Source organism: Haematobia irritans, chromosome 2, assembly GCF_050003625.1.
Source record: "Haematobia irritans isolate KBUSLIRL chromosome 2, ASM5000362v1, whole genome shotgun sequence".
NCBI classification, from domain to species: domain Eukaryota; kingdom Metazoa; phylum Arthropoda; class Insecta; order Diptera; family Muscidae; genus Haematobia; species Haematobia irritans.
Window position 1 is genome coordinate 102,766,907 of NC_134398.1, and position 26,274 is coordinate 102,793,180.

At 32.0% G+C, this 26,274-nt stretch overlaps 1 protein-coding gene and 6 long non-coding RNA genes across 7 annotated transcripts in view; 3 read left to right on the top strand and 4 right to left on the bottom strand.

The window, feature by feature from the left end:
• Positions 1-26,274, bottom strand: part of LOC142223579 (uncharacterized) — a 379,474-nt gene that overhangs the window by 112,895 nt on the left and 240,305 nt on the right. The gene's annotated exons all lie outside the window — the stretch shown is intronic.
• LOC142225909 (uncharacterized) lies at positions 1,392-3,330 on the top strand. Its single transcript, XR_012719503.1, has 2 exons — positions 1,392-2,429; positions 2,617-3,330. It is a non-coding gene; the product is annotated as an uncharacterized LOC142225909 (long non-coding RNA).
• LOC142225907 (uncharacterized) lies at positions 5,669-7,242 on the bottom strand. Its single transcript, XM_075295764.1, has 2 exons — positions 7,055-7,242; positions 5,669-6,815 (listed from the first exon to the last, which is right to left on the bottom strand). The coding sequence occupies exons 1-2, from the start codon at positions 7,101-7,103 to the stop codon at positions 6,340-6,342; spliced, it is 525 nt and encodes a 174-aa protein (XP_075151879.1). The 5' UTR covers positions 7,104-7,242; the 3' UTR covers positions 5,669-6,339.
• Positions 8,283-14,796, bottom strand: LOC142225908 (uncharacterized). The gene is made up of 2 exons (XR_012719502.1): positions 13,467-14,796; positions 8,283-8,516 (listed from the first exon to the last, which is right to left on the bottom strand). It is a non-coding gene; the product is annotated as an uncharacterized LOC142225908 (long non-coding RNA).
• Positions 18,747-19,905, top strand: LOC142223574 (uncharacterized). Its single transcript, XR_012718793.1, has 3 exons — positions 18,747-19,376; positions 19,471-19,712; positions 19,780-19,905. It is a non-coding gene; the product is annotated as an uncharacterized LOC142223574 (long non-coding RNA).
• LOC142223575 (uncharacterized) lies at positions 20,924-21,995 on the top strand. Its single transcript, XR_012718794.1, has 2 exons — positions 20,924-21,675; positions 21,743-21,995. It is a non-coding gene; the product is annotated as an uncharacterized LOC142223575 (long non-coding RNA).
• LOC142225910 (uncharacterized) lies at positions 22,603-23,450 on the bottom strand. The gene is made up of 3 exons (XR_012719504.1): positions 23,219-23,450; positions 22,885-23,153; positions 22,603-22,821 (listed from the first exon to the last, which is right to left on the bottom strand). It is a non-coding gene; the product is annotated as an uncharacterized LOC142225910 (long non-coding RNA).

Below are 26,274 nucleotides of genomic sequence, written 5' to 3' on the forward strand. Positions count from 1 at the left end.
ACGCTTGTTTGAAACGTTTTTTCAAATATTATCGATTTTTCTATAATGGATTTAGCATTTTTGTGGCAAAATTTGAATAATTTGTACCATTTTATTTATTCTTAAACTTTTTTTAAACTATTTGAAAAAAGAAAACAAAAAATTACGCATTAAAATATAAAAAAATGAAGTAAAAACACTTCCTGTGTAGTTAAAATAGTTAACTTCTTTGTGAGGACATTTTTGGAAGTGCTTTTAAAGTTGTGCCTTTAGAACAACTCCCAATTGTTTGCTGCGAAAAGTGTGGAACTACCCTAAGGGAAATGGATCAACCACAGAACTGGTACGGGACTAGTCCCTGGTGTGTATGGGCCAGTCCCAGTTCTGATCAAAACGTATGGAAGGGACCGTCCACTTTAACATGGGTTTGTCATTGACGGAGTAAACTTACATTTTAGGACGCGTCTTGGACTCATCCCAAAGGACACGTCCTGGGACAATTTAGCAGGAGCAACCCATAAACAGGTCCTCAGGAACCAGTCTCGGACAAACTCTTAGAAATCTCTTCCAATTTGGGCTCCTAATCGAACCCGAAATGAAAAAAAAAACTTTTGAAATATCTCGAACAAAACGTTATTCTGATAATTTTATTTCACTAAATGTGAAAATTGCAACTAACTGGAGCACAGGTACTAGTTCTGTGATAGGTCCGTCAGTGGCAATTTGCACCAATTTCCCGCAGGGTACTTTTAGTTGCTTTATTATAAATTGATTGTCGAGTTATTTTGATGTCTATTTTTTTATTCAATTTTATGAAATAAAACATTAGTTGAACCTATAAGTTCAGTCTATAAAGTTTTAGCTAGGGGGGCTATAGCCCCCCCTAGGAAAATTGTCTAGCTACGCTAATGCCCGTCGGCTCAATTTAATAGTATAAAAATATTGTATGCATACCTATGCATAAATAAAATTTTCTACACATTAAATTATATGAATAATTTTTTTTTAAGTTGAAAGTTGAGTCTAGCTTCAGAATAATTAAGATTTTAGTTAAAAGTCTGTGAAAACGGTATGTCTCTAGCATAAAAAAATCCAGTAACAAAATATCCTGAAAGCACATGCAATTTAACATGATATTTAAATATAGGGTATTAAACTTCATCATCAAGGAAAACGGGTTGAAATTAGCTTCTAGATCCAAAATCAACATTCCTGAAATCCTAAATGAAAAGGTCGATAACATAGTATACGAGGTATATGAATCTACAAGTCCAGTTTGGACCACAACTCTAATGGTTCGTTTGCCAAAATTCCAGGAACTATGATTCAATAAACAGAAGAAAAACAGAAATTGAAAAATAAATATAGAAAAATTATCGAGAGCCACACAAACAGATTTGAACAAAGTTCAAATATGACAAAAATTTTTAAAGAAGTTTCAGTGTGGGCCCAAATCGTTGGGCGTCATTCATTCAGTTTCCGGCCACTATCTCGTCGGCAATCGAGGTGGTTCAAAATATCTACGAAGTTCAGTATTTACAACGAAACCCACAATATAAAAATTATTAACGAAAGTATGTGTGCTGAATATATCAAGAAATAGAAAGATAGATAAAGAAGGATCTAAAACCCCAAAAGAAACGCAGAACATATCGTTGTGGAACAGATGTATAGGTGTTGACATCTGACCTGACCCCTCCCAACTTTGACCATGAGTGATAAAGCACCAAATTTTTAATGGTCCCAAATGTTTCCAACCCATCACCAAGTTAGGATATCAACAAACAAAAAATTACAATTTCATTTTCATTTCATTTATTCAAATCAAAAAATTCAATAACAACCCTATTTCAAATCCATATTCAAATACAGCCAAAAGGCATATAAGTTTTCATATGAATGATAATCATACATATATTCAACATAAGTTCAAAATCGTAACCACTGTTGGAAAATTTGCCAGCTTATTATTTTTATTTATTGTTTACTTTTTTTGCCGCAAATCGAAGATATTAACGTTCCTTATTGTTTTTCTTTTTGTATTATCGAACGCCTTTTTATTCTCTGACCTTTATAAAATAGGATTGGCAAATCGATGACACAACAGTGTTGTATTTTCGATTATGGTCTGATAATTGACGTTGCTTTTAGAGAAACGGAGGTAGACCGACCATGCGGTGAGAGCATGAATACCTGGTCTTTTCTGAATCGAACATTCGCAGAGTGAACACCCAGAAGAATTTTTTTTGATACAAGGCAGAAATTGTGCATAAGTGAATATAGAGTGACGAGTAGTAGTAAAAAAATAAAATAGACAAGCTTGAACACAATTATTTTTTTTTTTGGGAATAGGAGTTTTATGTGCGAGAAAAAGGGGCAAGAATATTAAATATTTCGATTCCTATGCCACTATTGCTATATTAATATTCTTGGATACGACAGAATCACGTGTAAGCTTTATGATTTAACAAAATTACAAAGTAAAAACAAAATGGATATGGTAATAAATAAATTACCTACTAAATTTCAGATACAATTAAACATTTGTTCATACCATTAAAATTTAAATAAAGAAAAGAAGATTTTGTTAAATCACAAAAGTGTTGCATGTAATTTGTTTGTGTACAATGTGTTTAGATTTATGACTTCTAATTTTTCATCTGTCTACAAAATTTCTGAAACCCATGGAGGAAACTACGATTTCATGAATGAACATATCCTAACCACATCAAAATACTGAAACATATATGTTTGAACAGGGAAACTAATTTTGGTAAAAAAAATAAAAAAAAATAAATAAATATTACAGGCCAAGGCCCCTTTATTGTACGAACTGTACAAACCATATCATAGGTATCAATGACAAGAACCTCCAAGATCACGTGCGCCACCTTTGCTTCATTGTCAGCATCAAGTTCTTTGATATTCGTGCATGAGCCACCCAGTAATCACCACGTGGTAATACCGTACTGCCAAATAAGGTAATAACGTGTAAAAAAAGAGATTCTTGAATGTTTAAAATTGCAATATGATTTTTGCTGAAAATAAAACTAACCTTGTGCTGTGGAACCTGTCTATTTTTCCCAATTCCCTATATAATCACTAAACCTAAACTAACCTAAAAAAAACAAAATTTCACAACCCAAATAATAAAAAAGTTACATTTGAATTACACTAACATGTCTGCCTCTTTTACAACAACAAGAGAATAAAAAAGTGTCAAAAACGATAATAATATGATTAAGACTACATAAACATTGTAAAAACGTAACAAAACTTCTTCTAGAATGTATGTTTTGAAAAGTCAGTATAAATAATAAAAAAAAATCAAATTCAAGTTACTATAAGTTATATTAGTGTTATATTAAAACTATCTACCTATTAAAAAAAAAGCAAATATTATTAGAATAATACAAAACAATTGTTAAAGAAAAATACAAAACAACAAAAACTTGCTAAAATTAATATTATATTTTCTTTTTGCCTTATAATTGCTACGTAAATACCTATAAATAATAAAAAATTATTAAAACCTTGTTAGCTTAATAAATTAAAATAATATCAAATACGACATTTCTATTATTGTTAAAAAAAATTATATCTGTTTTATATACTTATGTTACAATTGTCTTTTCTTCTATATTTCAAACAACAACAACAAAAACAAACTTCTTTGAAATTATATATATTTGTTAAATCTATATTTTTAATAAAAATTTAGTATAAATAGTATTATTATAATTATTATTCTTATTCAAACATAAATTTACCTTTAAAAAAATCTAAAATAAGGAATAAAACTGTTTAATATGTGAATTCAAATCGTATAAAATGTGTTAATTACTAAACCAAAGAGTTGAAATGTAACGGTCACAAAAGTAGACAAATTCAAGATTTGGGATATTTCCAAATATTCTTTAAGGCATAGGAAATATCATGGATGACAGAAATGTCATATGGGGTGGGCAAGCTTTGAGACTAATGGTGATTTCGATTGGTAAAAAATATGTTGCATATTTTACACCTTACCCCCATAAATCGAAAATTTTTGTTCGATTGGAAAATTCAGTGCAGCCTGCCCAAAATGTGCACGTTCGATTGACGGGGTGTTACCCATCGCAAGAGCAAAAGTGTAACCCATTTTACACCATAGCTGGTCTGCGGTGCAGATGGTTACACCTTCAATCAGATGTTGAAGACGCTTTTATTCGTCCACCTAAATAATGGCGTTATTGAAAATACAAAAGAAAGTGTGTGATGCGTGTATTGTGGTTGCTTTTCAATTTCTTCACTACAGCTGATTAATTTACCAAGAAGAAGCATTCCAATTGTTTAGTGCCGCGATAAAAAATTGGGTATTAAATATTTTTAAAATAAAAGCAAAATGCAAAAAGCAAACTCGTTTTTTTGGCCAACACCATTGTGGATGCGCTATTGGAGAATAGTTCTTCTTCTGACGACGAAGAAGTTACAACATCATTGCTTGGACGAAATGACCAACGGCGAGTTAAAAACTTTGTTGGGGATGTAATTAATTTGTACTCTGAAGTCGAAGTAAGATCATTTAAAAAAATAAAAATCGAAGTAGGATCATTTAAAAAAATAAAAATCAATCAATTTCCTTTAGTTCAAGAAAAATTTGCGTGTTAGTCGAGATAGTGCCAATCACCTTATCGAAAGATTTCATTCAACGAAAGTAGAAAGGACAAATCAAGGGGGAAGGCAGCAAGTATCAACTGAAAACTCAATTTTGGCATTTTTATGGTAAGATTTGGAAAAGTTGTGTTCACAGATCCATATAAAGAACTATTTATTCACAGGTTTAGTGGCAATAAAACTACATTGAGGGAAGTTGCAAATCTTTTTGATATGTCACTTTCTACTGTCCACTCATGTATCAATAGGGTATTGGAATTTTTTGTCAATGATGTGGCGCCTCGGGTAATAAGATTTCCAACGACAAACGAAGAAAAAGAGCAAGTGGCCAGAGAGTTCGAACTGGTATTGATAATCTACTTTAAGTGAATCAATATATAACAAGTTATAATTATTATAGATATCGGGAATTCCAAACGTTTTGGGTTGTATAGATGGAAGTTATATATCTGTGCGAACACCTAAACACAAGATTCGATCAACCTATGCCAACCGTCATGATACTGTATCAATAACAATGCAAGGAATATGCGATTCAAAACTGCGATTTCTCGATGTGTACACTGGCGTACCCAGCAAAATTCACGATTCGAGAATATTGAAATTGTCGTTTATTTCTAAAGATTTGCCGGCATTATGCTCCCCAAAGTTTTATTTACTTGGAGATTCGGCTTATCCATTAAGGGAATATTTATTAACACCATATAGAGACTATGGAAATATAAGCGAATCAGAAAAAAATTACAACTTGAAATTTTGTCAAGTTGTAAATTGAAAATGCTTTTGGGATTTTAAAATGTTGCTTTCGGCAGTTAATGCGATTGGACTTTCACAAAGTGGAGACAATGGCAAAATTTATTATATGGTGCTGTGCCCTACATAATATTTGCATTGATAGAGATGATTTATTAGAAGAATATATAGAAAATACAGAAGAAGACTACATCGTAAACAATGAATCTTCGAGCGAAGCCCCAAGAAATGCACTGCAAACCCAACTAGGACAATTGAAAAGAAACGAACTCAGAGACTATTTGTATGTGTCGTTAAATTAAATTTTATTTCAATTCCGTTTTAAGAACTTTGATATTAGAATTAAGATTTGTTTTTAAACAAATTGATAATATCTTTTTAATAAAGTATAACCTTTTTAATAAAGTATAACCTTACAAATAATTCATTTGTACTTCACATTTTGATTTGTTTTTTAAACAAGTTATTTTTAAAGCGAATTCAAGTCATGCGTAGCTGCTGTCTTGAAATTAGTGCCCTGGTCCTGTATATCGAATGAAAACTTTCTTTCCTATTCCAAACGAAAGAAAATTGATTTTGGGTCCTCTATTTTGAAAGGCAAATCACTTCATATATTGTTGAAACGATCGTATACAATATGAGTCATGGAAAGAGTAAAAACATTTTTAAAATTTGAACGAATTCTCAAGCCAAAACTTTGAAAATACTAATTTTTGACAATCAATGTATGCTTATAGAAAAAAACGAACATTCAAAACTAGAAAAACCCGAATTGATTCGAATTCGAGTTACCGCTTTTCTTTCGAATGGCGTTTCGTTCGATATATCGGAACAGGGCATATAGTATATATAGTAGAATATGTATATAATAGTATACAGTATAACATAAAATTCATTTATATGTGTATTTCACATATCTTAACTAGGAATAATCTATGGTATAGTAACTCATTATTTGCTTTGAAAAAGTTTTTCCATATACTCTTTCATTTCTTTGATGGCTTCCATTTTTTCTTTGTGTCGTCTTTCTCTTGCTTCTTCCTTCATTTTGGCAATCTCTATTAATGCGTCCTGCACGGATGACTTTCTTTTGCTTGGATTTTCTTTCTCTTTCACCTCTTTTTTAACACATTTCTGGCTGCTTATTTGAATCTCAGGTTCGATGGAATCGTCTATTGCATTTATTAGCATCAACTCCTCTTCAAAATCTACTTTTTGTCTTTGCGAACCTGAGGTATTGTTATTTTCAACTGCCGATTTCTTACGTCTCAATATGGTCTTGTACCTTTCTTGGCATTGTTTTGCAGTTTTATTTGGAATGTCTTCAGATATTTTGTACCACATCTCCTTTTTGTTTTTAAACCGTTTTAAAGGACCGATTTGCGGCAAATACCTCCCATAAAAATCCAAAAGCATTCTTGTTTCACCTTCCGACCACAATAGTGACAAGATATAAAAAATTACTCTTTTAGGTTACAGCGTTGAAATATAGCAAAAAGGCGAAGGCAAGGAACTGGTGTTGCATTTTAGGATCCAAGTGGGGAAGCAATCAGAACGAATTCTGTAGGAGAGTAATAATAATATACTTATGTCTTCCGCCTGCCACAAATTCCAACAGCCATTGTGTCTTCTCCTTGTCCCCATAATGTAATTTTATGAACCTTACCATTAACCTGTTTGTAACACGAAGGACTTGTAGTTTCGCCTTTATCCATTATAAAATAGTTAATGATTGTCACTTTTCCTTGACTATTTAATTCCACTAATAGTTGTTAACAATAAATGAAATATGTATTACCGCCAATTCTCCTTTGTTTACAAACCACTTGTCTTTTTTTTCTTTTGTTTTGTAACAGTGTTGCACCGTTTTTGTTCGTTTTCAAACGCAAACGGTGTGGTATATGCAGGGGGTTTCGGCAACATTGTGGTAACACCATAAAATGTTTTACCATTTGTATGCAACACTTTTTTTTCCAAACGAAATCACCATAAAATATCTAAGCCTCACAAAGAAATCCAAACGTTGAATTTTAAATTTTACTCCAGGCAAAACAATCTGAAAAATGCATATCCGTCACAAGAAAAATCAACCATAGCCCGAATCAGTCATTTTAAGACATCCCATCCCTGTACTAACTGGCAGAGAGAGAAAACAAACACACATATACATTGGTATGTTCTTCCAGTGGGAACATACCAAATGGGATCAGAGCTGTACATGTGTTATTTCTATTTACAGCTTTTGGAAACTCCCAGCTCTGGTGCAGGTTGACAACATGGTACGTTAAAAATTTTAAATGTATAACCTAAATAACGGATAAGAACCTACCCATCCGGCGAGCTAGACCGCAGCATAACACCATAGTACCATTTCCGCTAAGGGGTTATCACATTTTGGCGCCCGGCAACATGGGGCGACGTTTTTTGATTCTACTTTCAATCATAAAATTTTCGCACCCAGAACAGTGGATTTTTTTTTACACCTTGGTTTTTATAGTGTATGATACACAAAAAGAAAAAACCAATTTCATCCACATATTATCATCCATTAATTTTTTGTTTCAGCAATAGAACAAGACCAACAAAAGACTTTGTCAAGAACATCGGATGTCACGGAAGGAGCTTTAGCACCATGCCGATTCGCAACGATGTGCAGTCAAATTCCTATGTTGTGTCCAAAGACCAAAAATTGAAAACATATTGTTTTTAGAGAAATCCTGAAAGCATAGATTACAATGGCTATAAAGCTGAATATATCTATTTGTTTCAGTTTCTCAAAACAAAATGATTGAGATATTGAGTCGTATCAAAGTAATTGAGTATTAATTTTTATATATGATTTTTCAAACCTGTTTTGCCATAATTCCAACAACCTTAAATAAAAACACCGAAAATTTAAAATTCAATCGAATTTTTATCTTTGTTTTATTAAAATAAAAAAACAAATATTTAAAATTATTAACAATCTAAAATCTTCACAATATTAAATTTCTACCTAAAAAAATTAGAAAATACTTAAAATATTATGAAAATGTATATATATTTATAACGATTGTATTTGGATTTCCTTTGTCTTCTTTTGATCCGACCAGTTACGAAATTTCAACTTTGCATGTATATCTGTGTATCTGAAAAAAGAAAGAAAACAAAAATTGTTATTAATATCATTTGTAGTATTATATGTTTAGTTTTTTGTATTACTAACTACTAGAATAAAAATTATACTAAAAATATTTTTCAACTATATATTCAAAATCAAATTTATTTCAATATTTCTCTTAATTTTTCAAAATATAAAAACATTTGATTTTTTTTTGTTTTTTACGTATCATTTTGTTTATTTCTTATTGATATTGTCTGTGTCCAAAAAAAAAATATATATTTTCGACTTATCAGACCATCACATTAATTTTCAATAAAACTATTTTCAACATTATATGACCAAAATAGAAATTTCTATTTATTGAATTTGAGTTTATTAATCGTCATGCCAAGTAGATCGAGGATAAATGCACCATCTAGGTCTTCAAATAGAATCGCGGCTAGAAATAATCAACTAAGTATTTTGAACCCAAATGCGGAAAATTTTGAACCAAATTTAAATTCTAGCGTTTCACACTTAAATACTTCTGAAACGGCAACTTCGACCAACAATACTCTACATTCTAATTCGATCAATTCAGAATCTAGTGTTAACAGAACTATTTTGAATTCTGCTAATATACCACCTTTGATGTCTGTACGGTTTCAACCCGAAATAGGCCCACAGACAACATCGTCTCCAGAATCGTTACACTCTATAACGACTCCTGAATACAGTAGTATCACGGCTAGATCGATTAGAAGGGAATTTTCAAGCATGAATCGGGCAAGGTTACCAACTTTGGAGGAAAACGTAAATCCTGATACTGCTGTGAACGCAGATGGATTGAGTTTAAGGGACTATGTCAGTGCATCGGTAGGTGCTGCACAGGCAACTATGCTACAAATTATTGAACAGAGGCTAGCGGTAATGATACCACAAGCCATAAGGAATTCCTTAAATTCTCAAGGAACCGTTTCAGTTGAGAATAATAATATTCCCCGCACTGACCGTTTGCCAAAATTATCAGGTAAATGATCGTTATGGACAAGAATCACAAACACCAAATTTTCGACAACATAACCAACAGACACAATTTCCACAACGGATGCAAACTCATCCACCCTACCAACAACAGGGGTATATGCCTCGAAATGCTCCTGACCAATGATCACAAACCCATATGATCACAAACCCATGACACCTTTGCAATTGCAAAAATGGGGTTTGAAATTCGATGGCTCTTCAAAGTCAGTCAGCGTCGAAGATTTTGTTTTTCGAGCAGAATGTTTGAGAGACGATTATAATTGTCCTATGGATATTTATGTGAAAGGGTTTCACCATCTCCTAACCATCTCCAACAAAATCCAACATGCCAAATATCATTTCATTAAGAAATTCAAAAATTTCGAAACCGATTTCGAAATTCAAATATGCATAATGGAAAGACGACAATTGCCCTCTGAGACCGCTGAATTGCGTGTTCCAATGCATGAGTATGAGCTTGTTCGAATAATGAAAGATAATTTGAAGGAAGGTTTGGAAGAAGAATGTAAGAGAGCCGAAAGAAATATTTCAAAGCGAATCTCTTACAGACAACAAAACCAAAATTTTCGACGAGTTCATGAACTTGAAATAGAGGAAATTGATCCTTCTAATTTTCAATCTGAGGTAGAGGCTTTGTATCCAAATACAGTTCCAGTTAGACAACTTATCTGCTGGAATTGCAAAAAATCTGGCCATACATTTATCGATTGCCCTGACGAACAACGGAATATATTCTGTTACAAATGTGGGTTCGATGGGACAACATCACCCAAATGCCCAAAGTGTACGGGAAACCCACAACGGAACATGACGAAGACTGGGCAAACATGTTCGAAACAAGAATCGACCCAGTAGTTTTGCAACAGAATAGTACCGTATTAAATACTGACAATGATTTTTCGAAAAGATTTTTGACAGCGAATGATTTTCCTAGCGGCAATGTAGTTATTTCAAGTTCAACAAATTTGTCCAAGGTGGAACACAATACATCGGAATGCGAAGTCTCACACAATTATGGAAAGGATATGACGAGATCTATAACTGAGGGAAATAGGAATGAGTATCACATTGAAAATCGGAATTCCAAGGGCACCAATATCCTTACAGGAAGATCTGATACAGTTTCAGGTAAAAATACAAAGACTATAATACCATACGAAGTCCGATTGGAAAATTACAATCGAAAAAGACAAGAAATTTTTCGAGACTTCGTGCCTGAGATCAGTAGAAATGTTTTGAGGGCAAGAAAAGGATGTAAACGGAGGAAACAGGAAAGAAAGAAATAGCTTCAGCTTGTTTATCTGTTGAGGGGGACATTCGACCGTATATGAACGTCAAACTGAACGGAATAGAAATGCAAGGTTTAATGGATAGTGGAGCAACTGTGAGTTGCTTAGGCAAGAATTGTTTAGAAAATGTTGAGAGGATGAAGGGACAAATTTTAAATTTAAAATCTGTAATAAATACTGCTGGCGGTGAGCCATTGAAGATAATTGGAAAAGTTATATTGTCAGTTAAATGTAGAAACACAGATAGGGAATTGGTATTTTATTTGGTACCAACACTAAAACAGACCTTGATTTTAGGATACGATTTTTGGCAGAAACTTGGCATACGGATTTCGATGGGTAACGATATTTTATGTGAAATAGCAATATTTCACACCGATAGGAAAATGCACGATCTAACCCCTGAACAGAATATAATTTTGGAGAATGTGAAGCTCTCGTTTCGTTGCTACACAAAGTACGGACTTGGCAAAACTCATCTGGAGAAGCATTTGATATGCTGCTCCGAAAAATATGAGATATTTTCCAGTCAGTCCAGGCGTACAGAAACTTCTATATGAAGAACTGGACAGAATGCTTATGTTAGGTGTAATAGAAGAAGCAAAAAATGCAGATTGGATCAATCGAGTAACACTAGTGATGAGGCCTAACAAGAATCGTCTATGTCTGGATGCAAGAGAACTAAATAAGGTGACTCGCAAAGATGCCTACCCCTTGCCCAACATAGATGGTTTGTTAGCCAGATTAGGTGACACATTTTTCATCACAGCAATAGATCTAAAGGACGCATTTTGGCAAATTCCTCTGAAGGAATCAAGTCGTCCATTGACAGCGTTAACAGTTCAAGGCAGGCCACATTACCAGTTTAAGGTAATGCCCTTTGGACTGTGCAACGCTGCTCAACGGATGTGTCGACCGATGGACAAAGTGATTCCTTCAGAGTTTAAAGACCGTGTTTTTGTGTACCTGGACGATTTATTGATTGTGTCTCCTAATTTCGAGAGCCATATGTAAATGTTAAAGCTAGTGGGAAACAATCTGACAGAAGCTGAATTGACCATAAACATGGACAAATCCAAATTCTGTTATAAAGAATTAAAATATTTGGGTTACATAGTTGGTGAAGGCAAATTGAAACCCGATCCGGCCAAAATCGAGGCAATAATGAGTATCAAGCCACCTAAGAGCCAAAAGGATGTACGTAAATTTTTAGGTACTGTGGGATGGTATCGAAGATTCATCCATGATTTTTCGACACTCACAGCATCTCTTACCGATACCTTAAAAAATCACCAAAATTTACAATGACTCCCGAAGCATTAGATTCGTTTGAAAAACTAAAGTTGTGTTTGATCTCTAGCCCGGACTTCGATCGCCCATTTTTTATTCAGTGCGATGCGTCGAATGTTGGCGTTGGAGCAGTACTTTTTCAGAAGGATGATAACGATTGCGAACATCCCATTGAATACTTCTCAAAAAAATTAAATACTGCCCAACGAAACTATTCGACCACTGAAAAAGAATGTTTGGCTGTCATTTTGGCGATCGAACGTTTCAGACAATATGTCGAATTAATGGAATTTTCTGTGATTACTGACCATTCAAGTCTCCAATGGTTAATGAGGCAACGTGACCTCAATGGCCGACTTGCCAGATGGAGCTTGAAACTGCAGGGCTATAAATTTTCAATAGAACACAGAAAAGGGTCCAAAAATGTTGTTCCAGACATGTTGTCTAGGTTGAGTATGGACGAATTGGTTCTAGAAGATCTGGCATTAATTAATTTCGAATCTGATGAATTTAGAAATTCCGATTATCTTTCGCTAATAGACACGATTGATTTTATTGTATTGGATCATAAAACAAAATTTGTTCTTTTGAAGCCAATGACAAAGGCGACGACAAAATTTGTGAATAAATTTCTTGTGGAAGAAGTGTTCCATAAATTCTGAGTATCTGAGTGTATACACTCTGATAATGGGAAACAATTTGTCTCCGAATCCTTTCAAGAATTGTTAAAGTTATTTGGTATACGCCACATAAGATCACCTATACACACACCACAGGCAAACGCAAGTGAACCTGTTAATCAGACGATCCTAAGTAGCATCCGATCCTACCTGAAAACGGATCAAACAAAAAAATTTGTCAAAAATAGAATGTTCATTGAGATCAACAATACATTCTTCAACAGGTACGTCACCATATTTTGCTTTGACGGGATACCAAATGATTACTCACGCGGACGCATATATAATATTGAGGAGACTGAATGCATTAGAAGAGGGCGAGATAGATGTACTACCTAAACCTGATCAAATGCAAATACTGCATAGAAGAATTAATGAGAAATTGCATGAGGCCTATGAGAGGAATGTAAGGTCATATAATAGGAGAAGTCGTTTTACAACCTTTCGTCCAGGACAAGAAGTGTTTAGGAAAAACTTTGTGCAAAGTAATTTTGCCAAAGGGATAAATGCAAAATTTTGCAAACAATGGCTAAAATGCCAGATAAGAAAGGCAATCGGTAATTGCCAGTATGAGGTCGAGACACTTAGGGGGGAATACATAGGTGTAATTCACGCACAACATCTACGAGTATGAGAATGTGTCTATATATCAATAACCTATTGCTACCACATATGTTTTAGTTTTCTCACCACTTAAAATTCTGTTTATCCACCGATGAGTTGTTGTTATCCACATGATATATTTTTTTACTTGAATCCATAGTACTTCAAAATCCAATGAAGATCCATGATACTACATTTATTATAGCCAATTAAAACAGAACAGCACCTATAGAAAAAGATAAAACAATATTAGTACAATTGGATAATTTGATTGAATGAATCTGAAAATAAACAAAAAAATGAATTAGTGTATGATTTTTAACGAATATATACACATAAAACTTATCTTTCGAAACAAAATGGAAATTCCACGGCATTTCATATCCAAGTGGTCACGTAGTATCTTTAATTTTTGTTGTAAAAATTTTAGCAATCATATCCACAGTAATTATCCCATTTCTAGATTTCGTTTTCTTTTCCTTCAAACATAAAACAACGCAGACATTGAATTGTCAATGTATTCCAAAAATGCCATAATCATTCCACATTTTCATTTTGACTGCAATAATGATAACAGGTATATCGACCGCTAATATTTCTTTCATTTTCACAACTACAAGGCAGACTGTGAATCACAAATTCAAAATGTCATTCACGCACGCTCACGCATGCCGTTTTTAGAATTGCTCACGCTCACGAATGAATTCGTAACATTCACGCACGATCACGCACGCCCGTTTTTGAATTTCTCACACTCACGCACGCTCACGAATGAATTCGTAACATTCACGCACGAAGGTGTTTATTGATTCACGCACGTTCACGAACCAAAATCCTGCAAAGATAAACAGTCACGATTGCAGAATAGTGACTACCGCACGCTCACGACGGGAAATATGAACTCACGAACAACAAACTTATTCACGCACACTCACGATTCGAAAAAAACTACTCACGCACGTTCACGAACAATGAAACGTACTTCCACACACCCACGATTCATAAAAAACTATTCACTCACGCTCACGATGTAAAATGCAACTCACGCAAGTTCACGACATACGAAACTTACTCACGCACACTCACGATTCATAAAAACTACTCATGCACGCTCACGATGTAAAATGCAACTCACGCACATTCACGATTCATAAAAACTATTCACGCACGCTCACGATGTAAAATCAACTCACGCTCGTTCACGACTATTATACTTACAAAACAAACGAAAAAATTTAATTCACGAATGAGTACGAACTTAAAAACTTACTCACTCTCGCTTGTGATACAAATGAGCTACCCACACAAATTCGCCAAAATATTTCTAATTAAAAATCTGAAGTTGAAAACGTACTCAATTAAAAAATTAACAGATACAATTAACATTTTAATCAAATCAAAATATAAACTCAATTAAAATTTGAATTGATTTTGTCTGAAAAACTTAATTAATTTTTTATTGAGGCAATCAATGATTTATAGTGTTATTGTTTACTTATTTTATTTTTTATTATATTATAATTACATATATTATAATTATACTATATAGAATTATTTTTTCAGATCTAAGCCAAAATTTAATGAACCAATGAAACCAATTATTTCCGAAAATTGTTAATTTTATATTTGGAAGTATGTTTTCAATTTAAAAATGTAAAAATGTTCATTCATTATCTTAGTTGGCTTTATTATTTATTTTGATTAACAAGTTAATTTTATAAGTTAATTAATTAATTGATTACGTTTTCAATTCCAATCAACTTTTCAATTGGAAATATTTTACTGATATTTTTTCGTGTAAAGAAAAAATCCAACTATAATATAATCAGAAAGCACATAAGAAAGTGTAAACTCTTGTAAAGTTACCATAAATTATTTCATCGAAGAAACCAATAATTATAAATAAATAAACAATACAATAAATAATTATTGCATCAATTAAAAAATAAAGTTTCGACCACAACCAATTAAGTAATTCATTGAAAGTGCCGGAAGAAATCAATTATTGTTTAATCAAATAAGGCTTCTTGTTTCTTATTAATTCTGTGATTGATATCTAATCTGTGGCAATATCTAAAAATAAAATGCTGCTTATGTTTAAAAATGTAGTCAAAGATCATATAATACATGAAATTATAATACTACATGAAACAATTGACTTCGTTATAAAGAATAGCGATAGATACGGCTTTTTTTTTTTTTGCTGCAGAAAATGTCTTGAATGCATAGAAAAATATCTTTCGTCCGAATGGTTGTCCTCGCTATATCTAGCAAGTAAACCAGGCCCAAAATTACGTTAAATTGTGTGTGTTGTTGCATTCTCCCTAAATCATACCATTCAAAACAAATCATATTACTAGTGCGGTTTAAATGGGAGCTATATATAAATAAGGACCCATATGGAAATTTGCTCTTCCGGAAGCCAAATATGGGGGCCCATTTGTAATACCATCCACCTACATAAATAACAACTACTTATACCAAGTTTTATATCGATAGCTTGTTTCGTTCGGAAATTAGGTTTCAACATGCGGACCGGCATCGCTAGATCGAGTTTCACCACGACCCAGAATATTATTCTGTATGAGAGCAGTATTTCAATGTGTTACAACCGGAATGACGACGTCAGTTATACCCCAACACATTATTCAGAATTTTTCGATATAAAAATGAAAGCAGTATCGATACTGGACATTTTGCTTAATATGCGTCATATATTTCAAATAGTTCATTGAGTACACTATGTTCATAGGATTTAAAATTTAACCCCATGAAACTATGTACATGTTAAAAAATTTAGTAAAATATACTTGAGTAAATCTTACTTTTTAAAGCTAATTATTAAAAAATAAATTTTAGCTGCGAAACATGAATAATGAAAATGTTGTTTTTAATAAAATCTAGTATGAAGTCCAATACAGATATTTCATACATACTTTTTATCGTGAGCAAGACATTTTTGTAGATATAAAATTTGTCGTGAGCGTGAATAGGTTCGTGATTTCTCGTGAGGCTGAATTAATTCGTGAATGTGAATTTTTTCGTGAACGTGAATTTCATCGTGAGTGTGAATTTTTCGTGAATGTGAGTTTCTTCGTGAACGTGAATTTTCTCGTGAGAGTAAATTTTTCGTGAACGTGAATTTTCTCGTGAGAGTGAATTTTTCGTGAACGTGAATTTTTTCGTGAACGTGAATGTCATCGTGAGTGTGAAGTTTTCGTGAATGTGAATTTCTTCGTGAACGTGAATTTCTTCGTGATCGTGAATTTTGTCGTGAGCGTGAATTTTTCGTGAATGTGAATTTTTTCGTGAACGTGAATTTTGTCGTGAGCGTGATTTTGAAAAAAAATTACTCACGCACATTCACGAACAGAATTTGATGTTCACGCACGATCACTCACGACACATTTTTGTTCAGTCCCATTCACGCACATGCACGTGATTTGGTCAAAATTTCATTCACGAATCACGTGACTCACGCGTGAATCACGCGTGTCACGAAAACTTCGTGTCACACGCACACCTCTACTGTGAATATACCTGAAATAAAAGGAACTATGTTAGCAATTTTTAATATACAAAATTCAAAAAAAAAAACGACAATTAGATTTTTGTTACTGAGATGTAATGACATCGTACTTATCTTTTACATTTATTTCCAAAGAAATACTTTTGTATAGGTAAAGTAATTTATCGAATTGGAGAAACAGATGCTGTTTCAATCTTCGTAATGCTTCATGCGTATTGCATCAATCTCCATATACACAGCCCTTATGGGAAATTGTCCACAAAGCGATAAAATTGTTTAGTTATGTACCATGACATATTTTCGTTCTCTCATTATGTTTGGCATATATACGGCGATCATCCTGTTTGTTTTGCTACGATAATATACACATATACATGGCTGTTTGTGTTACTTCGATGCTTATACACACAAAAAATTATCACCAAAATTTTTTCAATTAAACACTTAATTGAATTTGGAATCGGATTCAATTAATATGTTAATTGATTCAATTAATTATTTAATCAAATCCGAATAAAAACCAATTAAAAAAATGATTGATATTTGTTACGTTTCCAATTAAAATATTAGTTGATTCAATCAATGTGTTAATCAATTCGGAAATAATTTTCAATTACAAACGTGATTGAAAAATTTTCCGTTTCCAATTACACATGCGATTGATCCAATCACCTTTGTGATTGAAATTGAATAATTTTGAGCGATGGAAAGAGCGAAAAGAGAACAAGAGAACGGGTATTTATTCAACAATGTATAATGGAGAGATCAGTCTGTGGAAGTAACTCGTAACGAACGATCGGGTTTTTGTTTTTCGCGTAAATTGAAAAACATTATTGGCGACATTATGTCTGCTGCATTAAAAATGTGTGCATAAATATTTTGAACGCAACAACAAATCATAGCAAAGGGTTGAAATAAATAAAGTGTGCAACAACAAATGTCCACGTGGTAAAGGTTTGAAAAAATATATGAAAGAACGCATTTGAAATTAGCTGTGTTTGTGTTTTGTGGTATTGTAAAAATGAAAAACAATCTACTTGTATCGAAGGTAAGAAATTGTGAAATGTGAATACCGTTTTCCATTGAAGTCTGTTTACATTAACCGGACTAAAATAATATATTTTTTATTCATTTCTTTTAGTGACCAATTTTATTTCGTAAAAATGACCAATCAATCCCATCAACTCCATCATTTTATCAAATATATTAGAATATAAGAATATGTTTGTAATCAAAAGGTGGGTACCGTATTGATCTTTTAAAATTATAAATTTCTTCCTTAAAAACAAGAGCGGTATGAGTTTTTTGGAAGATTCACCTTGAAGTTGCGAAGTAGCGTTGGCATTAAATTGCATTTTTGCTTTACCTGCCTTTTTCAGTTTGAACCCAAGTAGAGAGCAGTATATCTGATATATAAGCTAACACACAAAAAATTATCACCAAAATTTTTTTTCAATTAAACACTTAACTGAATTTGGAAACGGATTCAATTAACATGTTAATTGATTCAATTAATTTGTTAATCAAATCCGAATAAAAACCAATTAAAAAAATGATTGATATTTGTTACGTTTCCAATTAAAATATTAATTGATTCAATCAATTTGTTAATCAATTCGGAAATAATTTTGAATTACAAACGTGATTGAAAATTTTCCCGTTTCCAATTACACATGTGATTGATCCAATCACCTTTGTGATTGAAATTGAATAATTTTGAGCGATGGAAAGAGCGAAAAGAGAACAAGAGAACGGGTATTTATTCAACAATGTATAATGGAGAGATCAGTCTGTGGAAGTAACTCGTAACGAACGATCGGGTTTTTGTTGTTCGCGTAAATTGAAAAACATGATTGGCGACATTCTGTCTGCTGCATTCAAAATGTGTGCATAAATATTTTGAACGCAACAACAAATCATAGCAAAGGGTTGAAATAAATAAAGTGTGCAACAACAAACGGCCACGTGGTAAAGGTTTGAAAAAAATATATGAGAAAATGCATTTGAAATTACCTTTGTTTGTGTTTTGTGGTATTGTAAAAATGGAAAACAATCTACGTTTATTGGTAAGAAATTGTGAAATGTGAATACCGTTTTCCATTAAAGCCTGTTTACATTAAACGGACTAAAATAATATATTTTTTTATTCATTTCTTTTAGTGACCAATTTTATTTCGTGAAATTGACCAATCAATCCAATCAAATCCCTCATTTTATCAATTATAATATATAAGAATATGTTTGCAATAAAAAAGTAGGTACCGTATTGATCTCTTAAAATTATAAATTTTTTTCACTCCTAGTTCTTAAAACCAAGAGCGGTATGGGTTTGTTGGAAGATTCACCTTGAAGTTGCGAAGTGGCGTTGGCATTAAATTGCATTTTTGTTTTACCTGCCTTTTTCAGTTTGAACCCAAATAGAGAGCAGTATATCTGATATATAAACTAATGAGCTGAATTATGTAATGGTAAAAAAGTTCTTTCTTTTGGATTTAAAAAAATGAAAAATATCCGAAAATAATAAAAATATGTATTTTCCATTTATATTTTTCCTATTTCCAGAATTTGCAAAGTATCATCAATATAATACCAAATATTACATTGCTTTCCCATTATTTTTGTCTTTGAGTGGTTCAAATTTTAATAGACGATTTCAATGTGTGGAAATTTTGGAAAGGAATTGTTACTAAAATTAAATTACCGAGCTCCTTAATACACCTTTTTTTGCTAAAAGACTACCACTGCAAAAGAAGATTATAAATCTGCAACCTGGAACTAAGAATTGAACTTGATATTCTATGCAGGTAATGTTTAACAAAATTAACTTTTAATTGAACAAAATTAAATTCGAATTATTTTGTTTACTTTCAGAAAAACTAAGGCTGCTGATTTATTGGAAATCTAGGCGCATCTACATATTAGAAGGAACATGCTAACATGGTTATTATTATAAGGAAGATAGTGATTTATATAATTTATTTTTTCACCCTATAGTTGTTATTGATTGTAATTGTATTTGTAAGTTATGTTAGAACAAAACACAAATGACAAGAACCAAATTTATTTGTCTATTGCATAATTCAAAAAATAATAAAATATTAAATATGTTTTATGAGAAACACACATTTTCTTTTATTTCAAATAAAACTAAATACGATTTTGGGGTCGCAATATATAAATTTGTTGATCGAAATTTATAGCAAATTTCAATTAATTATTTAATTGAATGAATTAAATAGTTGATTGATTGTTGTCGCGAAATTAATTAAAATTTTAATTGATTCAATTAAAACTGTGATTGAATTTTATGTTAAAAATCAATCACGTTTTTAATTGATTCAATCACACAATTAATTGATTCCGTGACAAAAGTCAATTAAATTTTTAATTAAAAATCGTGTTGGTTTTCAATCAAAATGGGTGATTGATACTATCATTTTCGTGATTGAAGACATTTCAATTAAAAAAATGATTGAATCCGCGATTTTCGTGATTGAAATAAAAAAAAAATTTTTTGTGTGAATGAGCTGAATTATGTAATGGTAAAAACCCAGCAAAAACTAGCTGTCATTACACGTTGCATTACATTGCGGCGAGTTATAATGACTAACTTGTAATGACAAAAATAAATACTTCTCGGTAATTTTCGAATTGTTATTCTCAAATTTTTAGGCAGTTGTAGTTAACGAATTAATAAAATAGAATAAATGATGGTACCATTAGGTATAATTATTCACATAATCGAGCACTTACATAAAATATCAAAAAGAATATGTAATGTAACGGTAATTCTGAAAATTGATCCGTTAAGAAATTTTTATCACAAATATTTCATAATAATTGTGTTTAATGACATTGTCATATTATGTTTTAAATAAATGCTTTCTTATACCTCATTCACATTACATTTCCAAAATGCGCTTAAACTAAATTTCAAATGCCATTTGCCTTATAAAAAAGAGACTTAAAATCCACTTTTCGTAGATTTTGAACCTTATGTGAATTGGCTATTGGGTATATTATAACGTAATTCACGAATCCAATTCCCTTAAACAACCTACATTTATTTCTATTTTAAGTGTGAAATTAATTTGCATCTTATTTAGATTATTTATTAGATTTTTTGTTTATTTATACAATATTCGTTTCTATTCAAGTAGTTCTTCTATTACAGCATCACTCGCCATATTTTGATTCATTGTAATCGGCGATAGAAATCAATATTTTCGAGATTTGGTTGCCTGAGACAATAAGTGGCTATTTTGCAAGGTTTGGTGTATCTACGAATAAGTCATTACATATTAGGTGATTATATGCTGTAAATGCACTACTTATTTTATGGCCGAAAGTATGCCTGGGGAGAAGTACTTTCCTTCTAGGACATGCGTATGTAAATGTAATCCGAAGCGATGCCAATTAATAAGTGGTTATTAATTTTTAAATAGGCTTACCTACAAGATTACCGGGTAATGAGAGTTTTTGCTGGGAAGTTCTTTCTTTCTATTTATATTTTTTCTATTTCTAGAACTTGCAAAGCATCATCAATATAATACCAAATATTACATTCCTTTCCCATTATTTTTGTCTTTGATTGGTTCAAATTTTAATAGACGATTTCAATGTGTGAAAATTTTGGAAAGCCATTGTTACTAAAATTAAATTACCGAGCTCCTTAATACACCTTTTTATGCTAAAAGACTACAACTGCAAAAGAAGATTATAAATCTGCAACCTGGAACTAAGAACTGAACTTGATATTCTATGCAGGTAATGTTTACCAAAATTAACTTTTAATTGAACAAAATTAATTTCTAATTATTCTGTTTACTTTCAGAAAAACTAACTTAGCTTACAGGCTGCTGATTTATTGGAAATCTAGGCGCATCTACAATTAGAAGGAACATGCTGACATGGTTATTATGATAAGGAAGATAGTTTATAAGGGATATAGTTTTTTTTTCACCCTATGGTTGTTATTGATAGTAATTGTATGTGTACGTTATGTTAGAACAAAACATACAAGAACCAAATTTATTTGTATATTGCATAATTAAAAAAATAAAATATTGAATATGTTTTATAAGAAACACATGTTTTCTTTTTTAGGGCGCAATATATAAATTATTTGATTGAAATTTCTAGCCAATTTCAATTAATTATTATATTGAATGAATCAAATAGTTGATTGATTTTTGTGGCGATTTTAATTAAAATTTTAATTGATTCAATTAAAACTGTGCTTGAATTTTATGTTAAAAATCAATCACGTTTTTAATTGATTCAATCACACAATTAATTGATTCCGTGACAAAAGTCAATTAAATTTTTAATTGAAAATCGTGTTGGTTTTCAATCAAAATGGGTGATTGAGACTATCATTTTCGTGATTGAAGACATTTCAATTTAAAAAATGATTGAATCCGCTATTTTCGTGATTGAAATAAAAAAAAAAAATTTGTGTGTAGCCACAAAATAAACATTGAGTTTGGCAAATGGGGGGATACCTATACACAATGAGAATTAGAATTTAGTTCACAACAATAAAGTAATGCTATACTTATCTTTTGCCAACCATAGATCACGCACAGGTATAAATTACATTTATTGGGGAACACCAAATGCCACTTCGGTTTTAGTTTTGTTCTGTACAAACCACTTTTTTTGCCAGACTCGACATTAACAGGTAGCCTTCCATCAATATTTCATCAACATTTATTATTCAGTGTCAGACGACACGTTTTGCTTTACATGAACAAATTTTATTGTTCCTGTTTATTTGGCATATACACAATCGTGCGTCATTCACCACCAGTTACATCGGCTACTTGTGTGCATTTCATTTCCATGAACCAACAATGGACATTGAAGGTATACCCATAATGATAGAAAATTCTGAAACGTCGTAAGTGATACCTAGAAAAGCGAGAAAAGGAAGAATTAGAACGACAGCAACGGAAAATTACACTTATCTTATACATTCACTTTCAAACGCATAATTATTATTAGGATTGGAGAACCGACATGGTCTGCTGCTTTTGGAAATGTACACCTTTCATTATGCTAGACACTGTTATTCAATTTAACCAGCAATTCACATTTTATCATCCATCTCAAACACAAACGCTCCCTGTAGACATCAACGAAATTTGTTTGCTTTATCTTTACGAATATCCACAGACGTAGCATTCATCCATTGCCTTATTACAGCGACATTCACGAAAATATATTTCATGCCTTTCTTTAGCCTATGCAAATAAATCTTTATTAGAATTTTTGTACACATGAGGATAATTCTTAGTACATTACTTACCTTTTTGTAAACAGAAACATTTGCATTGATATTGTTAACAAATATCAATGCAAATGAACAAACATCATAAAATGTCCACAATTGGACATTTTATGATGTTTGTTCATTTTTTTTAGTTCCCAACACTTTGTGCTCCACAGGCTGCGCGAAAAGTATTGGCTTTGTGACATCCACTGTTGGAAAGTTTTCCAGCTTATTATTTTTATTTATTGTTTACTTTTTTTGCCGCAAATCGAAGATATTAACGTTCCTTATTGTTTTTCTTTTTGTATTATCGAACGCCTTTTTATTCTCTGACCTTTATAAAATAGGATTGGCAAATCGGTGACCCAACAGTGTTGTATTTTCGATTATGGTCTGATAATTGACGTTGATTTGAGAGAAACGGAGGTAAACCGACCATGCGGTGAGAGCATGAATACCTGGTCTTTTCTGAATCGAACATTCGCAGAGTGAACACCCAGAAGATTTTTTTTTGATGCAAGGCAGAAATTGTGCATAAGTGAATATAGAGTGACGAGTAGTAGTAAAAAAATAAAATAGACACGTTTGAACACAATTATTTTTTTGGGAATAGGAGTTTTATGTGCGAGAAAAAGGGGTAAGAATATTAAATATTTCTATTCCTATGTCACTATTGCTATATTAATATTCTTGGATACGACAGAATTACGTGTAAGCTTTATGATTTAACAAAATTACAAAGTAAAAACAAAATGGATATGGTAATAAATAAAATTACCTACTAAATTTCAGATACAATTAAACATTTGTTCATACCATTAAAATTTAAATAAAGAAAAGAAGATTTTGTTAAATCACAAAAGTGTTGCATGTAATTTGTTTGTGTACAATGTGTTTAGATTTATGACTTCTAATTTTTCATCTGTCTACAAAATTTGTAGAAATCATATTTTTGTGATATTACATTATTTGTTTCTGAAACCCATGGAGGAAACTACGATTTCATGAATGAACATATCCTAACCACATCAAAATACTGAAACATATATGTTTGAACAGGGAAACTAATTTTGGTAAAAAAAATAAAAAAAAAATAAATAAATATTACAGGCCAAGGCCCCTTTATTGTACGAACTGTACAAACCCTATCATAGGTATCAATGACAAGAACCTCCAAGATCACGTGCGCCACCTTTGCTTCATTGTCAGCATCAAGTTCTTTGATATTCGTGCATGAGCCACCCAGTAATCACCACGTGGTAATACTGTACTGCCAAATAAGGTAATAACGTGTAAAAAAAAGAGGTTCTTGAATGTTTAAAATTACAATCAGGCCTGTTCCCAATTTCACAAAATTTTGCGATTTGTATCGAAAATAAAATCGCGCGATTTATAATTGCTTGTTCCGGAAATCGCGCGAAAGCAAATGGAATTGAAAATCGCAAAATTTCAATTCCAAAATGTGTCATAGCTGTTAAAATCAGCTGTTAAAGAAAAAACATTTAGTGCGGCAAATTTTGTAAAAAAGAAAACTTAAAATTAAGTTATAAGTTACAAGGAATGGCTTTTTTGAATGCAATTGCCTGTTTCGAAATAAATCGACGCCGCAAAATTAGTGCCGCAAAAAAAATCGGTATTTACGAAATACAAGTAATCTGATGAAACTTTCGGACGAGCAGTTAATTTATTTTAATTTCTCATTATTATTCCAATATGTTTTATAGATTTATTCAGTCATTTAGACTGGAAAAGGACACCTTTATTGAAATTGCCGATAAAATCGCTTCATACTTGAACCAGCCAAAAATACATGCTCACACTCAGGTGGCTGCAGTGCTACGATTCCTCGCAACTGGATCTTACCAATTGGCAGTTGCGAAAGATCATCATGTTACTGTTGGAAGAAGTACGTTTTCGAAAATCCTTCATAATGTGGTGGATCAGCTAGAAGCCCATATTTGCAGTGAAAATATTTATATAAATATGAACAATCAGAAATTTCAAGATCCAAAGAATACTTCTATACAAAATTCCAGTTTCCAGGTGTAATTGCGTGCGTTGACGGAACACATGTAAAGATCCTGAAACCAGTTGAGGAAGAATCGGTGTTTTTCAACCGCAAAGGGTGGTAAGTTTTTCAGTTTAAACGTAATGGTGGTAAGTATTTTCATATTTAGTTGTTTAGTTAGCTATTTTAATTCCGAAACATCAAGGTATGTAAGTACAACTTGGAAATATTGGCTGTAGACTCCACACACCCCGGATCATGTCATGATGCTTTTGTTTGGAGTGTCAGTGAAGCACGGGATTACTTTTTTACGCAACAAAATATCATTGTTTTGGCAGATTCGGCATACAAATTGGAGAAAGTTGTAATGACACCATACAGACGACCTCAAAACGGCTCCGTTCAGCATGTATATAACATTAAACATTCTCAAGCTCGTAACGTTGTGGAACGTACTATTGGCGTTTTAAAAAGTCGGTTTCGATGTCTGCAAGGTACCTTACAGTATTCTCCGAGATTCGTCTCAAGTATTATAAACGTATGCTGTGCTTTACATAATATATGCCGTAGACGGAATACGGCAATGCCTCAAGATGATTTCCTTGACATTGATGTTGCCCTAGACGAAAATGATACAGATTCTGAATTGGAACCTATAGAAGACGAGAATATAATCGCAGCGTCAATACGAAACGGCATAGCGGAGGGTATGATATAAGACATATCAAATAATGTCGTAACTTAATAATAATTTTTTATTTATACTAATATAAATATATCACATTACACTGTTTTAATTTTTTTGTTTTTATGCGAAATATAGGATGGTACTAAATGTGAGAAAATTCGCACAAAATAGTCCATATTTTCTAAAATTAGTTAATGCTACTTAAATTATTTTCGTAAGTATGAGACTAAAGAAATATTAAAAATTTTAGCTCCAATTTGTTCTTCAAACTACCAAATTTTCTTAAACAAGAGAACAAAATGTATTATTTTATTGTTTGTATCATGTTACAACTAGTAAAATATTTTAGTTAAAATTTTCTTGTGAGTTCAATTTCTACTAAAATATTGTACTAAT